Here is a 24275-nt window from a genome sequence, read left to right on the forward strand (position 1 = left end):
AGATTTTTGTCATTGACTCCTGAAAAATGTGACCGTTCCGACTTCCGAGCATTTGCTAAATTCGGGTTCATTTCCGTGTTCTTTGATAATCGGGCTAGAGTGGGGAATCCTGGGGTCGAGGAAGATTGTGAATTATCAATTTATTAATTGACTTTCGCGATTCATCGATCTCAGGTTCAACGACGGCTATGCTCTTACGTGCCGGACGAGGACACGGAAAGGTAGTTTTTGTTCTTTAGTTTCAAATTATCTTTTAATTTTCTGTAAGTTTTAGTTTATTTTCTTTTTTTTATTTATCAGAGTTGTTTTTGTTCTGTTTTCTTACGTAAAGTGTGGCCGTTTTTGGGTAATCCTAACATTATGGCAATTTCACGGATAACGTTTACAATATTTGACAAAACATAAGGAACAACCTCGGAAGTCGGAACAAATCACGGTGCCTCGATCATCCCATACTTGGATAAGCGTGAGTTTCGACAATGATCCGTAAGTTGGTTCTAGAAAAATGATAAAATTGTTTTGATAATTTTCGATGACTATATTGATATGTCAATCTAAAATTTATCCATTATGGTTGCCTAATAATGACAGAGATAGCAAATCAAGTCGTGAGATGAATTGTGAATGTATTTTTTAAATGTTTGTTTCTAATTTGTTATTGATTATTTTATTATTGTGATTTATATTGTCAAATTAATTTATGCATTGTAATTTTGAATGTGTGTGTGGTGTGTGTGTATTTTCTTTATAAATTGCTTATTTCTGTATATATGTATTATTTCCTGACGTCAGGCCTATTTATTTTATTTGACTGAAATATAATATAATAATTTCTTAATAGAATTTGTTTGTATGTTTATTTGAACTATGAATTTTATAATTTTTAATTAATTTAATGATTTTATTTATTTATTTGTAATATTTTGTCTTAAAATCTTGTTTATTTTTGTAATTTGTATTGTCGCGGTTTTTAGGGTTCCGTACACCTACGGTGTATCGGCGGAACCCTATTGGTGAGACTCTGTTGTCCGTAGCCAAATCGTGTCCCCCCCCCCTAGCGGCTAAACTATTTGACCTAAAGAGCTCAAATTTGTACAGATATGTATTTTCACACGTAGATTACAGGAAAAATATAGCGAATGTGATTGGACGTGATGGGCATAGCGTTGTCAAGGAAATAACAAGATTTTTGGCCAAAAATGCATAAAAAGTGACCATTCCCCCCCCTTAACTTCTAAACTATTCGACATGGAGAGCTGAAATTTTGCATGCTGGTGTACTTTTACTCGAATATTACAGGAAAAATATAGAGAACTTGATATGCAATGATGGCCATAGCGTTGTCAAGGAAAAACTAAAAAATTTAAAAAAAAAAAATTTTTTTCCCTAACTTTTACATTATTTGACCTAATGAGCTGAAAATTGGTATCCTAGTGTATTATTACAGTCTGACGACAAAAAATTTATTTAAGAAACTTTTTGAAAAAAAATCCAAAAAAAAATTTTTTTAATTTTTTTTTTCAAAAAAAAAAATTTTTTTAATTTTTTTTTTCAAAAAAAAAATTTTTTTTAATTTTTTTTAGTTTAAACACGTGGCATTAAATATTTTAAGGAAGAGAGTGAAATTTTAAGAGAATAAATGAGAGATTGTTTTCTGACTTTAATTTCTTAACTAAAAATAAAAAAAAATTGGACAAGTGCGAGTTGTACTCGCACTGCAATGGCGGGTTCCGCACACAAATATTAAAACAATACTTGCAACATTGATCGGTAATTGGTGGAATTAGAATAAACAATTATAAAAATATATTAAAATCATTTGATAAAAAAAATAACTAAAAAAAATTAAAGTATTGTATATATCTAATATTGTAAACAATAATAAGCAGAGGAACAAAATTTTTAAAATTTATTATAGTTCCTCTGCTTATTATTGTTTACAATATTAGATATACAATACTTTAATTTTTTTTAGTTATTTTTTTTTATCAAATGATTTTAATATATTTTTATAATTGTTTATTTTAATTCTACCAATTACCGATCAATGTTGCAAGTATTGTTTTAATATTTGTGTGCGGAACCCGCCATTGCAGTGCGAGTACAACTCGCACTTGTCCAATTTTTTATTATTGATGAAAATAAGAAAATCGTTATAACACTATCAATTCACTTTTTGTTTTGTTTAGTTTATTTACAAGTTTGATAAAAAGTTTAATTATTAAAAACTATTTATTGATAGGTTGGCGAAAAGGATGAGTAATGATTAGATTCACTTCACATTACATTTAAAGTTTATTTCACTATTTAATTGTTTAAATTAATACACATATTTATTTAATTTATTTTATTTACAGTCAATTTATTTATTCTTTAAATTTCAATGAAAATCACTTCACATGATATTTTTCAATTGTTTTAATTTATAATCACAATAATTAATAATTTAGTTTTCACAAGTCAAAATTTTATGTATACATAGTTCTATCGTGTGCGAAGTTATATCGAGTACTGCAAATATTTCGTCTTATATTTGGTATTGTCTATGAATCACTCATACCACATTAATTACATTTTAATTGCTATTTCACACATTCGTCGTTCTATCGTGTGCGAAGTTATATCGAGTACTGAAAATATTTCGTCTTATATTTGGTATTGTCTATGAATCACTCATACCACATTAATTACATTTTAATTGCTATTTCACACATTCGTCAATTTTATAAATAGGGGAGAGTCTCCAGTTGTGAGACACCTCCAGTTGTGAGACAGTCAATTTTTTTTAACATGCAATATTAAAAAGCCGATTGGTTTATAAAAAAAACATTTCTTTTTATATGAGCCAACTTTTTCGAGTACGCCGAAGCGGATATATAAACTGTTTTTGTTAAATACCAACACTGTGTGTGATAATCGACTAAAAAGCGTTTTTTCAATAAATGCAAAGTACTTTTTTTCCAAGTTAATTAATTGGAAAAGGTAAATGTAATGCATTTTCTTTTAGTGTTTTCCTTATATTTTGTGATGCAATATTGCATTGTTCCAATCTACGGTTGAAAATAATTTAATTTTCCTTTTTCAAAATAGCGCCAATTTCTGGGTGTGAGACACAGCATATCACCAGTTGTGAGACGGTGTCAACACCCATCTGGGCAGCATAAAAAATACGACTTTACAGGCATACTATTTAAATGTTGTTTTGATTTTTTTTTTCTAGTATTTTTGGGCATGTCAAGTGGAAAAAAGTCAATTGATTCAGAAGAAATCAATTTTAATCCTCTTGTTGAAGCTATTAAATTGTGTTTATTTGATAGTCATATTTTAGTGAATAAATATTATTATTTAGTATATAATAATATATATTATTAATATATTTAATTATTTTTACTAAACATAACGTTTTATGTCAAACTTATTAAATTTTAGCAATTTTTAATGAGTATCTCACAACTGGAGACATTTTTTTTTTTTGAAAAAAGCGATGTGCTCGGAAAATGTATAGTAAAATTTTTTGAGTTCATCGAAACACTATACTTTCTTTTAATAAAAGTTGCGTATTTCTGTTACCTTTCGAACGGTGTATTTTATTTACAATTTCGTTTGCCCGTTTACAATTTACGGGTCAAAAATAAAACCCGTCTCACAACTGGAGACTCTCCCCTACTATATTTATTTTCTCATTTTATGATTCGCAACGCGACACAACTGATAGGGGAGAGTGGGTCAAGACGGGATACTTAAGGTTTAAAGCGCAAAAAAACGAAAATTATCGGATATATACTTTATTATTTTTTTAATTATCATCTTTAGGAATCAGTCTTTCGTAAAAAAGGCGTACAAAGGCCATCTGTTTCTTAAAAAAGCATAAAATTAATAATATGGAAATAATTGCAAATCTCCCTATCTTGCCCCACCGGCAGGCAAGATTGGGTACCCTAAGGGGTAAGATGGGGTACTCAAGAAAGCAACCTATTTCTGTCGACAAATTTTACAAGTAAAGGTTGCATCTTCATCTTCGTCATCGACATCAGCACAACGGCAGTGAGCCCATTGGCCGCAGACAGAACAAGCAGCCCAGCCTTCATTTGAGTCTAAATAATAACCATTGCAATAGAGACAAGGTGTATTTTTCACTTTACCATCGCTAATTGATGATTTAACCTGACAAGCTTTTTTCTTTTTGGTCACTCTTATTTTATTCAGTCTTGATTTTAGTAGTTTTCTTAACTTCTCTTATTTCTCTTTTCTTTTGCTTAATTTGTGCACCCCGTCTTGCCCCACTCTCTCCTACCCCATCTTGCCCCCACCTACGAAATTGAAGAAAAAGGTTAATCACTACAATTTACGATTCATCAAAAAAAACATATGCTTCCCTTCTTCTGCAACCCTTGCCAGTTAGAAAAAAATTTATACAGTTCATTAACTGTTATTATTAAATAATAAACGCCTCCTAAAAAATGTGAAAAAATGACAAGAAAATCGTCGAAAACAGTTTTTTTTAGTAAAACAGATAAAAGATTTGTTCTCACGGCTTTTGGGTTTTATAAAAAAGAAACTATTGTCTCGGTGCAGTATTATGATAAAATATAATCGCGATTGGTTAATTCGTTTGTTAAATAGGGCCGGTACCCCGTCTTACCCGCTACCCCGTCTTGCCCCACTCTCCCCTACTATTTAACGCAAATAACATATCATCAACGTAGGTGACGACAATGATAAAATATTCTTTTCGTCTTGCAACATATACACATGGGTCTGCACTTGTGGATTTCAATCCTATACTTTGTAAAACTTTATCAAGTTTTTTATGCCATTGCCTACCTGCCTGTTTGAGGCCGTACATAGCCTTCTTTAAAAGGCACACTTGATTTTCTTTCTTTAACTGGTTCAACATCTTTGAAGCATTTCCTTGATTCCTACTTTCGACACTCACTTTCTTTTCTTTCGCAGCAATTTTCTGCAACATTTCCGGAAATAATTCTGGCAATTCCATGAATATGCTCTCTTCCAGATGTCCATTCAGGAAATCTGTCGCTATATCAACTTGATGCACTATAAGATCATGTTCAACAGCCAAGGCCATAATAAATCTAATTGAACCTAATCGAGATACTGGTTCAAAGGTCTCGTTAAAATCCACACCGGTTTTCTGCGCATAACCTTTGGCAACCAGACGAGCTTTCCTTCGTTCAATTGTTCCGTCATTGTTATATTTATTAATGAGAACAATTCGACATCCGATAACATTTCGATTTTCTGGACAATCCTGTAAAATCCAAGTTCCATTTATGATCAGTGCACTAAATTGATCTTCGATGGACTGCTCACATTCCATTGCATCAGGTCCTGATAACGCTTCTTTGATTAGAATTTTAGCAACACCTGCATAATCCTGAGCATCTTTCATGACTGCTTCTAATCGTTAAGCATTGCGAATAATTCTTGGCTTACCTCGTTGTCCGGTTCTGAGAATTCGTGGCCTGCCAGCAGTATTTCTAGCGTGAACTTGCTCAAAACCGAGAAATGGTTCGTCATCGGTTGAATAATCATCATCAGCAATTTCGATGTCATTTTCATCTACGGCTTTAATGTCATCTTCATCCACAGCTTCAATGTCATCTTCCTGGATTTGATCTCGTTGTTGAATTTCTTCCCTGGGTTGAAAATCAAATACCGCACATCTTCTTTCATCAGGTTCCTTTTCAAGATTCAGCTTAACAAAAACTTCTTCTGAAACAAATTCATCTTGTTTTTGCGTTGACATAAACTGATTGATGAAGGATACATCTCGAGAAACTTCAATTCTTCTGTCATTCGGTACCCAAATTCTGTAACCCTTTTAAACTTCAGAGTATCCAACAAAATATTCAACTTTTCCAGGCTGATCCAATTTTTCTTTGTTTAGTGTTTTGTCCAAAATCACGACTTTACAACCAAACGAGAGTCCTATTTTTTTCTCAGCCACCCCATTCTGTTGAGGTATGTGAGGTACTGTAAGACGTCGTTGAATTCCGCATTCCTTGAGATATTTATTAAATTCCTTCGAGCAATATTCTCCTCCATTATCCGAATGATTGCCCTGAAATTTTTTATGACTTATTGCAGTCATTAATACCTAAAATCTGACACAAGGATTTTCGAATATATCAACAAAAATTTTTTTTGTAACTACATGTCATAAGTCATTGTGTTACGTTAAAATTTAGGACACATTAGACCTATTTTCAACATATTGGCAAAACTATTCGTTCGTTACGAGACATCAAAATTGAAGTTAAATTTAATAGATTTTTTGACCTGGAGGTAAAATGTCGTTTTGATACAACAAACTTTTATTTACAGATAAAAGGGTGTAAAGTATTATTATATGTGACAGGGACAGTTAAAAGGGACCTTACGGTCCGAAAAAAAGATTTCGAGAAAAACGACTTCAAAGTTTGCCAAGTTGGTTTTTTGTACTGTTTTTTGTCAAAGTAATTTCACCTAACTTTGAAGTGAAATTGGGAGAAAACTAATGCAGCTATAGCTGCATTAGTTTTCTAGTTTTAGTTTTTTTTAGTTTTTTTTAGCTGCATTAGCTTTCTATAGAAAGCTGCGGTTTATTGCGTTGGAAAGAGCGGACCGTTTACTATAGTAAAGCGATTCAATCTTGTAAGAGATTGTTACTAGTGGCTCCTGGCGAACGTGACCAGTTCAACTTCCAAGAAGTTAGTAAAATTCTATTTATTTCCGTGTTCTCTGACAATTTGGCAGAAGAGGGGATTGGCGGGTTGAATCACGGGTCAATGAAGATTGCGATTAATTAATGTATTATTTGATCTTCGCAATTCGTCGGCTACGGGTTCAACTGCGGCTACGCTCTCACGTGCCGCCCGAGGACACGGAAAGGTAACTTTCTTTTGTAATAATTGCTTTTGTTTTTATTTTATTCAATATTAGTTTATTTTATTTTTTTCTTTTTGTGTTAATTAAATAAAGTGTGGCCGTTTGTTACCGTCGATTTTTGGACACAATTTATGGATAAATAAGGGCAAAACATTTTAATGGAAAAATGGCGATATTTAGAAGTTGGACGAACTCACGAAGCTTGAATCTTCCCCTGACAGAGCTAACTGGTGAATCTCAACCAGGTTCGTATGTCCTATGATTATTAATTAAAATTGCGCCTGATTAATTCATGGTTTCATCATTATTAATGATCCATAACTTGTAAATATTAATTTTGATGGATATAATCTAGAGCAAAATTTAGTTGCAAGACGAATTGCGAATCATTCTTTTATTATTGTTTCATTGTTAATTTATTATGCATGATTTTGATTATTGTTTTTGTATATTATTCAATTGATTTATGTGATAATTTTAAATGTGTGTTTTTATTTATATGATCGATAATTTGTTTATGAATATTTTGTTAATTATTCCCTGAGTCAGGTTTCTTTTATTTGAAAATTGATTGAAATATAATTTTGTTTCTTTATATCAATTATTGGCATTCATTTATATCGTGTATTCTGTATGTTTTGTATCTAATTTAATTGTTTTTAGGGTTCCGTACACCTACGGTGTATCGGCGGAACCCTATTGGTGAGACTCTGTTGTCCGTAGCCAAATCGTGTCCCCCCCCCTAGCGGCTAAACTATTTGACCTAAAGAGCTCAAATTTGGTCCAGATATGTATTTTCACTCGTAGATTACAGGAAAAATATAGCGAATGTGATTGGACGTGATGGGCATAGCGTTGTCAAGGAAATAACAAGATTTTTGGCCAAAAATGCATAAAAAGTGACCATCCCCCCCTTAACTTCTAAACTATTCGACATGGAGAGCTGAAATTTTGCATGCTGGTGTATTTTTACTCGAATATTACAGGAAAAATATAGAGAACTTGATATGTAATGATGGCCATAGCGTTGTCAAGGAAAAACTAAAAAATTTAAAAAAAAAAAATTTTTTTCCCTAACTTTTACATTATTTGACCTAATGAGCTGAAAATTGGTATCCTAGTGTATTATTACAGTCTGACGACAAAAAATTTATTTAAGAAACTTTTTAAAAAAAAATTTTTTTTTAATTTTTTTTTTCAAAAAAAAAATTTTTTTTTAATTTTTTTTAGTTTAAACACGTGGCATTAAATATTTTAAGGAAGAGTGAAATTTTAAGAGAATAAATGAGAGATTGTTTTCTGATTTTAATTTCTTAACTAAAAATAAAAAAAAATTGGACAAGTGCGAGTTGTACTCGCACTGCAATGGCGGGTTCCGTACACAAATATTAAAACAATACTTGCAAAATTTATCGGTAATTAGTAGAATTAAAATAAACAATTAAAAAAATATATTAAAATCATTTGATAAGAAGAAATAACTAAAAAATTAAAGTATTGTATATCTAATATTGTAAACAATAATAAGCAGAGGAACAAAATTTTCAAAATTATAGTTCCTCTGCTTATTATTGTTTACGTTATTAGATATATACAATACTTTAGTTTTTTTAGTTATTCTTTTTTATCAAATGATTTTAATATATTTTTTTAATTGTTTATTTTAATTCTACTAATTACCGATAAATGTTGCAAGTATTGTTTTAATATTTGTGTACGGAACCCGCCATTGCAGTGCAAGTACAACTCGCACTTGTCCAATTTTTATATTTACTTGACATTTTTTAACTTGTAATTTTATTATTTTCTTACATTTTGTATTGTCGCGGTTTTATTTATTTCACAAGTAAAAAAATCGTTACAATAGGAATCAATAAAAACAGTAGAAATCGATTTTTTCGACTCGTGTAAATCTCTTTTAACTGTCCCTGTCACATATAATAATTTTATTAAAATTATAAATAACTAGCAAATGTTATTTATACATTTTAATGTATAACGCTGTATTGACCACACCAGGCTCCTTAGGTGAATAGGTTTAACAAAAAAACATGCAAAATCGGCAAGTAGGGTTTGATATGTACTCATCCATACTTTCAAAATCCGTTTAGAACAAAATCCTAACTGCTCGGGTTCGACAGATATACACGTTTGACCAAATCAGAGAAACAGCATAAGTTGATTTAAGATACCAAATGTACAGTTATACCACACACACAAATATATATATATATATATATATATATATATATATTGAAGATTCTAAAAGGGCCCCTCCTCTACTAAGAAGTCGTCAAAACTTATGTCAAATTTGACCTATATTTTACCTATAGGTCAAAAAAAGACCAAATAACGGTCTTACACTACGTCAAAATCTATGTCAAATTTGACCTATGGCAAAAGAGGTCCAATAAAGGGCTTTTACGATACATCAAAATCTATGTTAAATTGGATGTATTTTTTACCTACAGGTCAAAAAGAGTGCTACTAAATAGTAATATTCAATGGTTTTCATTGTTTTTCTCGCGAGACTCTCGGTTTTTCGATCCGAGACTCGCTCGAAGTGCATCACTAATTTAAGGTAAAATTTTTTTTTAAATTTGTTTTCACCATTAGAAAGTGCTGAAAAACAGAAAAAAACACAAAATAGAAAACATCTTTTCGTTTTGTTTTAAGGGGGTCACCCCGTGTGAAGGGTTTAAAAAATCGAAAATTTTTTTTCCATAAATCACATCTACAATATGTGTAGAATATGTGGGTAAAGAGAATTTTTTACATTTGACATCCTAAGAAAGTTACAGCACTGACTGCCCCTAGGGATCGTAGGACCTTGCAGCTGGTGGGGTGGCTTAAAGGCCTAATCGGGAAGTACCTCTGGACCCCGTTATTTCCCTCGTTGGTCGTTTGCGGCGGCCTGCTCCTCATAAGGGAGGGACCGCCCAATAGACCAGCTCCATGGAGTAGAGGGTAAGAATGGTGAGGAAGCAACCTTTGGGCGATCAGAAATGATCGCCACTGCAAGCGGAGGGGTGTACTGCCTGCGGGGCCCCAACTAAGAAACGGTCCCCTAATTCGAGATGTTTGTGCCGTGTCGATGGATGAATGGCACTAGGGTTACCAAATCTGTCGCTCACGACGGGCCGGTCGCCTGTCTGTTTCTCGCGATTGTACTGGTCGGTGAGTGATCCCGTGAAGCTCGGGGAAGCGATCCGGCTGGGGTTCCGGCAGGCGGGCGGCTGGTCTTGGCGTGATGTGAACGGAGGTGTCTTAAACGGCGGCTCCGAAACACCGGGCGACCTTCCGGTAGTATTAGCCTTACTCCTGCAAGCGGGGCTCTGCAGGAGTGGACTTTCTTTTCCCTTGCTACTCGTGGGTCTTCAAATGGAGAATCAATTCAACAATTTAAATTTGGGTGACAAAAGGGTCTCGTTGGCTGCGTCTACGACCTCCTCGGAAGTTGTGGATGTGACGGTCTCGAACCCTGAAGTCGTGGGTCAGTCTCCCCCCCTCCTCTTTGGCTGCTCCTTCGGGTTCTTCGGGATCTGATGGTAATGTGGTCTTAGGTGGGGGAGGAGATTCGGAGGCTGTAGAAATGGCCCCAATCAGAAGAAAGCGCCTTACCGGTTCTGAAAAGAAACGGTTAAGGAAAGAAAGGCTAGCAGCCGGTGTAAACAACTCGGTTTCCTCGGGTGTTGCTACTGGGGCGAAGAGAAAGAGTGGCCAGGATGCATCACCTCTGGAAAAAAAGAGGGTGTAAAAAGGCCAAAGTCGGTCCAACAGAGTATCAGGAGAGAGGGGTACAATGTTGGGCTAACAATGGCCCAAAGGACAAATCCTCTAACGATGGTGGTCTATGGCGAGGGCTACCCAGATGTGGCGCTTACAGATGAGCAGTTTGGACTTCTTAGGAAGACCGTTGTGACGCTTACCTGTGAGGAGCCGGTCGAAAGGTGGCCGCGTTTTGAGACTTCCTTCTGCAGAGGAGGAGTCTTTATCTTCATCGCTTCCAACCCGGAGGCTGTGGAATGGCTGACAAAATCTGTGGCCGACCATGAGCCCTGGGAGGGAGCGAGGTTGAAAATTGGTGGGGTTGAGATGCTCCAAAGAATGGTAAAGGCTACTGCGTGGTTCCCGGGAGAAACGGCGGACGCGCGGACGGTCTTGCGACATTTGGAGGCTTTCAACCCCACGTTGAAGACATCGACTTGGCGTTTGCTGAATGTTGATGGGTCTCAGGTGGCGAACAGGGGTGACAAGAGTTTTCTTCTTGTCGCTCAAGTCCCTGAAAGTCAGGCGAGGGCTATAGAGGCCCTCGAATTTAAGCCTCACTATCACTTCGGGCGGATAACCTTTAAGGTAACTGTCCCTGATCGTGACGGCACAAGCAATGTAGAGGAGGGAGAAGAGCAAACATAATTCACTGTTTGCAAGCTCTCCGCTATTCAGATTAACTTGCATCATAGCAAAGGCGCCTCATCAGTACTGACGAGAAGCATGGCTAAGTTGCACACAGGCATCTCACTAATCCAAGAACCATGGTTAGTAAGAGGTGTCATTAGCGGGCTTGGTGGGGCTGGTCTAGTTTGTTACAGGGACTGCAGAGCTGCCAAACCCAGAGCGTGCATTCTTACTAAGGGTGTCAACGCAACTCCACTATTGGATCTGTGTTCAGGGGACCTAATGGTGGTGGTAACTAACCTGGAGGGTATAGGTAAGACGGTCGTAGGATCGGCAAATTTTCCATATGATAATAAAAATAATCCGCCAATTGAAGTTCGTAGGCTGGTGGACTACTGTATGGAAAAGGGACTTCCTCTGCTGCTGGGCTGCGATGCAAACTCACAACATACGGTGTGGGGGAGCTCAAAGGACAACCAGAGAGGACAGGAGCTACTGGAATATCTAATCGGAACGAATCTAGATATTCTCAACACGGGTTCGACCCCGACTTTTAGCAATGCGATTAGGCAGGAAGTGATTGATATCACTCTCTGCTTCAAAAGCATTGGAAATAAGGTAAGAAGATGGAAAATTTCTAATGAACCTTCTCTTTCTGATCATTCACAGATAGTCTTCGAGGTGGAGTCTGCGGTCCGATCCGAAACTAAGTGGATTCGTAATCCCAGAAGGACGGATTGGGCTAGTTATATCTCAGAACTTCGAAGGACACTTTCTGGTTTACCGGGTAAGATAAGAGATTATCAGACCTTGGATAAGGCGGCCAATGATTTTACAAAGGCTATTAAGGCAGCTTATGAAAGTAGCTGCAAACCGACAAAAGTATTCTCGGGAAAAGAGGTGTGCTGGTGGAACGAGAGATTAGAACATCTCAGAAGAGAAACCAGGAGACTCTTTAAGCGTGCCAAGAAAAGGCGCACGACTAATGGTTGGTCTGATTTTACGAAAATGAGAGACGACTATAGAAATGAAGTAAGGAAAGCAAAACAAGACAGTTGGAATGCTTTCTGCTCTAGCATCGAAAAAGGGAAAGAGGCGGCAAGATTGGATAAGCTGCTCGCTAAGAACCCTGATGCAATTCTGGGCACTTTAATGTTGCCGGACGGGACTTTCTCTGAGTCGGACGATGGAACCTTGGCTTGTCTGGTCCAGGAACACTTCCCGGGCTTTTCGAGGTCTGGGGAGGGCGGATCCGATCCTGAGCCGCCAACAAACCTTCCGCAGGCTGATTACCGGTCGAGGAGGCAGTTGGCTAACAGGATTGTGACTGCCGAGAGGATCAGATAGGCCACGGAATCTTTCAGCCCTTACAAGTCTCCGGGTCCTGATGGCGTCTACCCTGTCCTCTTGCAAAGAGCGATAGATGAGGCTGTTGGACCATTGGTAAGGCTTGCTAGGGCGAGTCTGACTCTGGGATATGTCCCGATAGCGTGAAGGGGTACAAAAGTTGTATTCATACCTAAAGCGGGCAAGAACGGTTATACCTCACCGAAGGATTTCCGTCCTATTAGCCTTACATCCTTTATCCTAAAATTAGTTGAAAGGTTGGTGGATAGATATATTCGCAGTGAGATTTTGGAGCGGTTCTAGCTACAAAAGGATCAATATGCGTATAGAGCGGGATGCTCTACGGAAACAGCTCTGGCTAGAGCAGTAGACCTAATTGATGGGCAACTGCAGAATCAGGGCTTTGCTGTGGGTGTTTTTATGGACATAGAAGGAGCTTTTAGTCAGGCCTCTCCGGAATCTATAAAAAGAGCTATGACAGCTTTTAATATTCCTACAGGAGTGGTTGATTGGACCTGTCATATGTTAAAAAACAGGAACCTCTTATCAACTAAAGGAGACTCAGTCCTGAAAGGGACAGTCAACTCTGGATGCCCCAAAGGAGGTGTTCTTTCACCCTTGCTCTGGTCCTTGGTGGTGGATGAACTACTGAGAATTCTGACCGAAGCAGGATACCATGTAATTGGTTATGCGGATGACATTCTGTTTATTGTTCGCGGTCCCCACCTTGAAGTTATACTCGAAGTGGCCCAAAAGGCGTTAAACCAGGTAGATAAATGGTGTGAGAAGGTGGGTTTATCTGTAAATCCGGGGAAAACGGAAGCGGTTATCTTTACCAGACGGTACAAGTGGAAAGCCTCGTGCTCACTTACGCTGTCCGGAAAAGAGATCAAATACACAGAGCAGGCAAAATATCTAGGAGTAATTCTGGATAGCAAACTGCTTTGGAAAAAGCATTTAGAGGAAAAATGTAAGAAACTTACAGCTGCTCTTTGGCAATGTAGAAGGGCCATTGGTGGTAGCTGGGGTCTCAAACCGGATACACTATTGTGGATCTATGAAGCAATTCTGCTCCCTAGGCTGACCTATGCTTGTGTGGTCTGGTGGAGTAGAGTTGAGCTAAAAACAGCACAAACAGAATTGGAAAGGGTAAGGGGGATGGTACTTAGAGGCATAACGGGGGCGGTGCGTACAACTCCTACTGCTGCCCTTGGTGCCCTCTTGGGGCTAGAACCCTTACACCTTACAATGAAAGCAGCGGCGGTTAAGGCTGCCCTGCGGTTGAGTGGTCCTGTGGGCCGCAGGGAGGTGGGCAGATGGCGTCTCCCAAAGAAATTGGTGAGAATCCCCCTTGTAAGTATAATTAGGGACAGAACTGTCCCTTTGTACCTCTTCGACAAAAAGTATAGGATTAATATACCTAGTAGAGAAAATTGGATAAATGGACTGACAAGTATTCCAGCTGACTGTGAAGTCTGGTACACAGATGGATCAAAAGGCGGGAATGGAGTTGGTGCAGGAATCTATCATGTAACCTCCCAAGTGGGACACTCCTTTAAGTTGGGGACCACTGTTACTGTGTTACAAGCCGAAATTGTGGCAATATTTTATGGTGCTGTTGAAGCCTTGAAAAATTGTCAAAACAAAGATATTTTTATCCTTTCGGATAGCAAGGCGGCCATTTTCTCCTTGAAACGATACGTATCAACATCACGGCTGGTAGGTGATTGTCATGAAGCACTTAACAAACTAGCTGAAACGAACCGCGTTACCCTCCTGTGGATCCCTGGTCACAGTGGATTCGCGGGAAACGATAGGGCGGATGAGCTAGCCAAAGAAGGGGCTAGAAAACAACTTATTGGACCTGAACCTCCCATTGGTGTTTCCAACAAATGCCTGACACTGGAAATTAAACAGTGGATAGCTGCGGAACACCAAAGGGAATGGCAGGTAACTAAGGGCTGTAGACAAGCCAAGGTACTCATGGGAAGTAGTATTAACCCTATGAGGAAAGCGGAATTCCGCAAATTAAATCGAAAAGAGGCAAAGATCATAACAGGGCTATTAACTGGCCATGGTGATCTGCGCTATCATAGGCACAAAATGGGGATAGACCCGAAGACGACCCGAAGTGCCGTAGGTGTGGAGAGGAATATGAAACCCCGATACACATCTTGTGTCACTGCCCTGCACTTGTGAAGGAGCGGGAACACATTACGGGATACTTCTTTCTGGGGGAGACCGTTATTGCTACCAGAAACCTGGCCGAAGTCCTCCTGTTGTGGAAAAGACTTCGGATATAGGGGTGGTTATGGGGAACGTAAAGGGATTACCCAAGCGTTAGTGGCGTTGACCTGCAAGGTCCTAAGTCCACAACCTTCTTCTTAATAATAATAATAAATACAGCACTGAGAAGACAAGGAGTTGCCAAGCGAACAATGTATTACTTAAGCTTTGATAGGCGTTTTTCTCAAAACTGTGTTTTTCAAACTGGCGTCCATGATATCTCAAAAACGGCTTGACCAATATCGCACAAATTTATAGGGCGTGTTCAGCGCATGTATGGCTATCGCCCAAACTAGGATAATTGAAAAAGGTCAAGTTGTTTCTATTTTATGCAACAAAAAAGACCAAAAAAATTACGTTTTTTTGAAAAAAAAATTTAAAGTCGCGTAAAAAATTCAATTTTTAATATTTTTAAATAATCCTAGTTCCGGCTATAGCCAGATCCTCACAGATTAAAATGCCTTTTGATTTTTTAAATTTAGTTCAGTCAATTAGTCAGTATCGTGGACGCCGGTAGACGGCGTTTTTATGATCATTATTACTTTCGAGTTTTATAATTCGGAATCATTAAAATATTTTTGCTTGCAAAAATTTTTATTTGTTAAAATGTAACAGAATATATGGTAAAAATTTTGCAGTCCTAAGTTTCCATGGTTCTTAAAAAGAAAATCCAAATAAAACTCTTAAAAAACGTCTGCCACACGAGGAAATGTAATTTAAAATTTATTTGAATTTATTCAAATGAGAGAGTTTTTATGGGGATTCTGTTCGACCTGTAGGAACCAAATTTTGAGGGAAATATAAGACAGATAATTTGTTCGTCATGTTTTGATGTGTAGGTCAAAACTGCAATTTTGAGGAAGAAGCAGGTCAAATAAAGTGTTATTGTGAAGTTTTTACGTGCAAGTCAAAACTGCCCTTAAAATTGATCTAAATTTTGAGGGGACCTATTTTTGACCTGTATGTAAAAGAATAGGTAAAATACATATAGATTTTGACGTAATGCAGCAACGGTCATTATTGGGTCTCTTTTTGACCTGTAGTTAAAAAATTAGGTCAAATTTGATATAGATTTTCACGTATCAAAAAACTATTTAGTAGCACCCTTTTTGACTTGTAGGTAAAAAATACGTTAAATTTAACATAGATTTTGATGTATCGTAAAAGACCTTATTGAACCTCTGTTGATATATGTCAAATTTGACATAGATTTTGAAGTAATGTAAGGCCGTTATTGGGCCTCTTTTTGACTTATAGGTAAGAAAAATAGGTCAAATTTGACATAGATTTTGACGTATTGTAAGACCGTTATTTGGTCTCTTTTTGACCTATAGGTAAAATATAGGTCAAATTTGACATAAGTTTTGACGACTTCTTAGTAGAGGAGGGGCCCTTTTAGAATCTTCAATATATATATATATATATATATATATATATATATTTGTGTGTGTGGTATAACTGTACATTTGGTATCTTAAATCAACTTATGCTGTTTCTCTGATTTGGTCAAACGTGTATATCTGGCGAACCCGAGCAGCTAGGATTTTGTTCTAAACGGATTTTAAAAGTACGGATGAGTACAAATCAAACCCTACTTGCCGATTTTGCATTCATTTTTGTCAAACCTATTTACCTCAGGAGCCTGGTGATGACGTTATAATTATTTATTTATATGTATATACAGTGGAACCTCGATTATCCGAACTAACCTAGGTAAGGCCGGGTTCGGATAATCGAAAGTTCGGATAATAGAGGTTTTAATGATTTTCATAATTATAGTAAAAAAATTGGACAGTTGAGAACTATATATATTTAATTTAATACATTTTTTAAAGATATATAAGTATATTGTATATGTAAATATATATTAATTTATAATAATAAATTAATAAAACGGAGGATTCATGATTTTTTAAGACTTTTTTTGCATAAATTTCGTTATTTTGCTTTGAAAGATGCTAAAAATGTCCCGCGAAAATATGAATGATAAAAAAATAGAGAAAATAAATGTTAAGATTCGGAAGGTCAAGAAAAAGTTCGGATAACAGAAGTTCGGATAAAATGATTTTTGGTTCGGATAATTGAGGTTCCACTGTATGTACTAAAATGTATTAACTGGTGAAATGAGTGAACTGGGTCAAGGACACATATGGACCCTATGAATAAAAGTTTTTTGAATGCATATTTTAAGAAATATTGAAGGGGTTACATACTTTTGCCACGCTCTGTATATTAATATCATGAAATAAAATTTATAGGAGCAAGCTTGCGGCAATATTGCTGAAAATTAATACTATTCGGGTATTTGGATTCGGGCAAATTTTTTTCAGGCGATTGGGTTTCAGGCGAATGTCCATTCGGGCATGTGTTTTCAGGTTTTTGACCCGGGTGATCATCCGGGTGATACCGCCTCTTCAAAATATTTAATAAAGAATAAATTATTATTCAAAAAATTAGGAAACGAAAAATTCAGAACTAGAAGATTATACTTCTTAAAAATGAATAAATACATAAATATATTACATTTTTAGTAAATATTTGTAAATTATTAAAAAATTATAATTTTTTATTTAATATTTTTTTGATTTATTTTTATTTAAAATTAAATGGAAAAACAATAGTTTTTGAAGGTGACATTCTGCTTTCAAAAGTGTTTTGCTTTCGTGTTTATTAATAAACATTCTTCAAGAAACACAAAGAAGATGGGGAGGCCACAACATGTTCAAAAAACGAAAATCAGAAGTTGGCAAATGGGTGCATGTATGAATATCCACAACACCAGGCAGGGACTCTACTCTCTTATATCTCAGCCACTTGAAGTTTTAAATCACACGGTACACACTGACTATAGTCACGGAGGCACGCACGTGCCCACAAATGCGTGTATTAAGAGTATTTTAATTTTTTTTCTCCCTTTTTTTCCTCTTTTCCCCTTCTCTACCAGTGATATGCACCTGCGAGCGGCATTTACGCACAAACTCTAATAATAAGATGCGTTTAAAAATAAAAACAAGGCAATTCAATAACAAGAAACATTTTTGGCTTTCATTGAAAATGGTTAAACTAATAAAAATTAATTCAGTCGAATTAAAATTATTCATTTTTATGATAATTAATTTATATGAACATACCATCAGAAAGAGGACCTAAAAAGCTACAAATGTGACACATAGATAATTTAAATATTTCCTCAAAAAAAAGTGTATTTTTTTTGTTTTTTTTTCTAAAAATTTCGAACAAATATTGTTGAACGTGTGTTCATAAAGGGGATAATGAGGTACAATAGAGAAGACGTGTGCCATTTGGAAAATAAGGCTTCAAACAGTGCGGAAGAAAATTACAAGAGGGAGAGAGAGAAAGAAGTCTAGGTGACTGACGAATGCTATGGGCTAATGAGACTTTATACCACGGGCGAGTATTTGCGGAGCAAAATAATGCGTTAGCTTTCAGAATGTCAGTAGTGAAAATACGCACGTAATGATCAAAAACGCGCTGGGACAGCTCCTGGAATATTGCACACAAAAAAAGCAATGTAGGGTGCGATTATAACGAGCGTTAAACATGAATACTACTAAATATGGAAGAAAATGTTGTAGAAGTCAAAGACGCCATATTCCTTTACAGCTCAAAAATCATAATTTTTTTTATCTTCAACAATTTTTCAAAACATTAAAATTAATTTTTGCCAAAAATATGCAAAAATAAAATAAATAATAATTAGACACAAAAATAATAGCTTGGATCTCGATTTTCAGGGGTTTTTGGGGTCGCTGAATACGAATTCAAAGTCAGATTTTGAAAATTCAAAATGGCGGATCCAATATGACCGACATTTTTAAAATTCGATCGGATTTGCTTGAAAATTGTTACTCGGGGGTTTTTGGGGTCGCTGATTACGAATTTGAAGTCACTCACTCTCTTCCTCTTACTCTCTATCACTCTCTCTATCGATCTTTCACTCTCTCTCTCTTACACTCTCTACTTTTTAAAATGTAATAGAAGCTCTGTCTGGATTTATCCCAAATTTTTGAATTCTTGGGGTAAATTCGGACAGCTTGTCATTATTAACTTAATTGACAAAATTCAAAAATCCAAGTCAATTTCTCTTCCGGGAGTCATAAGGAATAATAAGAATTTTTTGTATGATTTTTAAGTTTGTTACTTTTTAAATGCGAGATGAAATACTGAACCAGTCTGAAAATTGATGACAACTTTTTTTGCATGAAGCGACAACTTTAATTATCCTGTTGCCAATTGTCAAGATAAAAACTTGGCAATACTCAGAATCTCTTGTAGGTGATCTGAGCTTGAAATATTGACGTCGAACTTCATTTTTAATTTGTAAATTAAGCTCCAAACCCTCTTGTCCGCATTTACCCCTGTCCGGATTTACCCCAACTGACCCTAAATAAATTATTTAAATTAATAAAATAATACATTTTTTTACTTTACAATAGTAATAAATTTTTTTTTAAGTTTAGTATTTTTCGTATCAAAATTTTGATTTATCGCATTTTCTCCGCTAATTATAAACTAGGTAGAGGAGAACGGGGAGAGGCAGCCAATTGCTTCTTATTTCTGCATAATTTTTTCAAATCGTGCGCTATTGATAATGTAGACTGCTTATGGTAGTTTACTTTAGTTGCTAACAGATGGGCATTATTGGTGCAGCAGTTTAGCAATGACAGTATCATTTATGAAAAAAGACTTTTTGGATGTAACTTTTCTAAGAGTTATTTTGCTGATTTTAGTTAATAGAGTTACACGAATAAAATTCTTGTAAAGTGATTTTTAATGCAGAATTTCGTGCTGAAGACGATGGTGTTAATGAAATTGCGATATTTTTAATATTACGGGTTTTGTGGATGTTTTATTAAAAAAGTACTCGTGAGGTTAGGCAGCCAACACTAAATTTTTCGTCTTTTTGTGTTGATTTTATTGGTTCTTCTAAATGTTTTCTCTTTTTTTCCTACTCCAATACATTTTAAACTTAACATTGAATTTTACAAACCATTTTTTAAGAATAACAAATTTATATTTCCTTAAAATGTTAAATTGAATTTAATTAATGCATGTTATTATTATATTATTCAAATGTAAATTTTTGAAGTTTACTAACAAAATAAAAGTAAGTTAAGGACAACTACCTTGTTATGTTTCACAAATTTTAACTTTAAGTTATGTTTTTTTAACTATTAAAATAGTTGGCCGCCTCACCCCACATTTTTCAAAAATGCCAAAATGTGGTCCTTTGGGAAAAGGGTTGTAGAAATTTTTAAGTACAACCTACATCAAAATGTTCTATGGTGATTTTTTAGCCAATAAGACAAGCTTTCTAACGCGATATTAAAATTGAAAAAACCTATTTAAATAACTGCCTCGCAAACCAAAATGTGCCGTCTTGGCTGCCTCGCCCCGTTCTCCTCTACTTAAATAAAATTTAATATAATAATTATTTTTTTCCGTGTATAAATTATTATAAAATTAATTAGTACATTAATTTATACATAAAAGAATAATTCACTAAATTTATATAGAAAATTAATAAATTAATGACTCATATAGGTATGATTTATAAACTAATAATTTATATTTCATCTACTTATTTATAAAAATAATTAATTAATTTTTTATAATGTAAGAATTTTTTAGTAACTCGGAAGAGTTCTTTTAAAAAATTTTTCTAAGGACACTAACTCCAAAAGCCACAAATAAAGATGTTGTGATGAAAGAAGATCACATTAATTTCATCTTGCATAGAGCCAAATAAATAAGTTTGTTTAGAAAACTTTTAACAAATAAAAGAAAGAAATGCACTTGGCGGTCTTTTAAGAACTTCAGAGCTATTCACCTTCCATTTTTTTTGCGAAACTTTTCAAAAGCGCAAATGAAATGAAAGTCTGTTAAGTATGTTTCATTCGGCGAATAATATTTTTCTCTTCTGTACAACATCATAAAGCCAATGACTTTCTGCTTCGTTTGATCTCTTCTAAAATAGCAAGGACCTTGCTATCTCTCCCTTCCTCTCCTTTTCTTAAGAAAAATTCCATAAATCGACACTCAATAAATTAATCATATTAATATAGTAATTACATACATATTGAAATTAATTATCTAAAAATTTTTATTCGACATTTTTTATTCCTTGAACTATTGATATTCAAAATATTAAAACTAAAATACCCTGATAAATCTTTTTTCTGCATTTTCCAGATTTTTCATCTAAAATCTAAAATATAGTTCTTTAAAAATTCAATACTGATGAATCTTTTTTCTGAAATTTTCTGTATTTTTCAGATTTCCCATCTAAAATTTAAAAATTTTTAAATAAAAGTTTTAATTTGTCATACCAATTTAAAATTCAATTAAGGGGGGAACCTCCTTTAGACGATCGAAAAATGCGTCATTTTTGGGATCTTTTTTCTCGGGTAAAATAACTTCAAACGTTTTGTAATTTATAGGGTAATTTAATACATGTCTTGAGAGTCTAAAAAAATTTTTGGAGAAAAAACAAAACATTTTTAGTATGGAAATATACACCGCGTCCATGTCACCTTATTTTATCTGTGAACATTCCAGCGCTCTGAATTTTTTTCTAAAACAAAGAAACCAACGTTTTTTTCAAACTTTAGGATAATAACTTCTATATGATATTTCGATTTTTTTACCCACTTTTAAGTTAAAAGTGATTTTTCGTGCATAAAAATTGACTTTAAAATTCCAAAAAAATATGAAAAAAATTTTTTTTCAAGAAACACTAAATGTCATATTGAATAGTTCTAGAATCAATTAAAATTATTTCCAGAAAGTCGATTTTTTTGACGCAATAAAGGAGGTTCCGCCCTTAATAAAATTTTTGGCAAATTTCAGTTATTTTTAACAAGGTTGTTCAATGTTCAAAAAATTTCAATTATACTTGTCTAAAAAAATTTAATCATCTTAAAAAAATAGAATTGCCTCTAAATTTGAATAAAAAAAACTCATCCACTGAATTTCAAAGTTAAAAAAAAATTGACTAATTAATAAAAATTTGTATTGTAACTCTTTTAAAATTAAATTACTTTTGATGCAATTTGAACGTTTTAATGCTGCTTGTTACAATAATGATACAATCGATTGTAAAATTTAACAAATTTAATAATTTTCAATTTTATTTTACAAAATTTTAATTGATTTGAGAATTCTTTTAATAAATTGTTTTAAAAATTCAAGTAAATTAAAAAAATTGAATTAAAATTTCTCCGAAATTTAAAATTTTTTAATTTTTAATTGAACTTTTAAAAAATTTTAATTTAAAACCTTATGAAATTCATTTATTTCTAAAAATTGCAACTGTTTTAAACAAAAATCTTTTTTAATATACATTATAATAATCGTAAGTTTCCTTTCCGTTAGCAAATTATCTGCATTCATTTGTTTGTTTTGAAAATTAATTTTTGTGGGTTAAGTATTGGCATTTTTTATATTTTTAAATGTCAAATTTTTCAATGTTCATGTTATTATTGTTCAGTGCTGCCAGATTGGAAGAAATATATATAGTAAAAACTTGAAGATTGTTTGAAAATTTTGTGAAGGCTGTGTATATATCAAGTAATAATGAAAATATTTATAAACATTTATATAATATAAATAAACCATTTTTTAAAGTTAAATTATAATTTTTGTTCTTTACGTTTTTATGATTATAATAATAAATGTAATAATTATTAATTACTAAAGTATTTGTTACTGTTCCATTTATTATTTTGCAAATCAAAAAATTTTATATTTTCAAATATAAACATTAATTTTTTAATTTCAGATTAACTATATAATTAATTATTCTTGTTTATTATTTTCAAAAATGTTAATAACAGTTTTCGAAAGAATTAAATAATTTAAAAAAAATTTTAATAAAACATTCTTTGGAAATAATTGAATTATTTAAAAAAATTTTTTATAAAAATCAAATGACTAATTTTGTGGAAGAAAGGCATAACAGCATAACTGACATTTTTATCAAATTTAAGATAACATCAGATTTGTATATACATATTTAATATTGCTCTTCAAAGTTCAATAGCTGAAAAATCATTAAAATGGTCATTAATGTAGAAAATAATGGAAAACATAATCGCATAATTGCGTTTTTGACAAAAGGAGACCAGCATAATAACATAACTGCATTCAGCTTAAAAAACAATTGACATAATTAAAAATGAAAATAACCTTTATGAATAAAAACAATAAGAATTTTGTAATAAAATGTTTTTAGTAAAATACATTTTTCGTACTTTAAATTAAATATATTTATTTTAATAAAACTTGAACAAATTTTTTATAGCATAAATTGTGCATTTAATTGTGTACTAATTTTTAAGGGTATTTCTATTCTAAAAAATTTTGGAAAGTATTTCAAAAAATAAATTGAAAAATTCTTCAAGTTGAACAGTAAAGTAAATTTTTTCTTCGTTTCAATAAATTAAAAACATTTTATAAAAAAATAAATTTTATAACTAAATAAACTCTTATAATTTTTTCTAACGAATTAATAGTTTAATTTGTCTTTGTATGAAAAATTTTTTTATTATGACAAATCAAACCAAAATAAATTGTGACATTAAAAGTGTCTGAAGTTGGACTCATATACAATCTGAACTTGCATAACCGCATAAGTGCAATAAAACTCATGATTCCGATGAAAAATTATCAAAATTTATATTAAATCGTGTGTTTTATTAAATGTTATAAAAGAATTTTGAAAATATATTAAATAATAATACTAAATGCAAAAGACCGAACAAATCTGTTGATTTTCTGAATTGACAGAAGTGAAAGAACATTAAAATTAATTTATCTCGAAATCATGACAAATGCAGTTATGCTGTTATGCCTTTCTTCCACAGAATTATTTCCAAATTTTTAATAAAAACTTTGCAAGAATTTAATCATTTTCAGTGCATTAATTTTTAAAATTAAAAACATTGAAAACTTTTACTTTCAAATTGCGAACAGATTCAAACACAACAAAATTATAATTTATTTCTTTATAATTCTTTGTGAAATTTAATTTCATTTATCATATTCTAGAAAAAATTACAACCAAAATCTGAAGAAAGTTTTTTGACTAATTTAAAGATTTCTGAAGATAAATAAGAAAAGTCTGAAGATTTGTCGTTTTAATCATCTGGCAGTACTGTTATTGTGTTTGATTCAATTTTTAGCTTTATACAACTATCATTCACTCTAAAGGTAAATACTTTTCTATAATTTAATGTTAACATTATTTCAATATATTGAAAAAAGTTATTTGATATAATTTACAATCAATTGAATTTTATTTTTATAAATTTCTTAATTACAGAATATTTAGTTTT

General features: G+C 33.4%; 1 protein-coding gene across 1 annotated transcript; it reads left to right on the top strand.

The window, feature by feature from the left end:
- Positions 1–13107: 13107 nt before the first annotated feature.
- On the top strand, positions 13108–14832 carry LOC122497639. Its single transcript, XM_043604880.1, has one exon. It carries the CDS (start codon positions 13108–13110, stop codon positions 14830–14832), a length of 1725 nt encoding a protein of 574 aa, XP_043460815.1.
- The last annotated feature ends 9443 nt before the right edge of the window (positions 14833–24275 follow it).

Source organism: Leptopilina heterotoma, unplaced genomic scaffold (genome assembly GCF_015476425.1).
Source record: "Leptopilina heterotoma isolate Lh14 unplaced genomic scaffold, ASM1547642v1 Lhet_135, whole genome shotgun sequence".
NCBI lineage: Eukaryota > Metazoa > Arthropoda > Insecta > Hymenoptera > Figitidae > Leptopilina > Leptopilina heterotoma.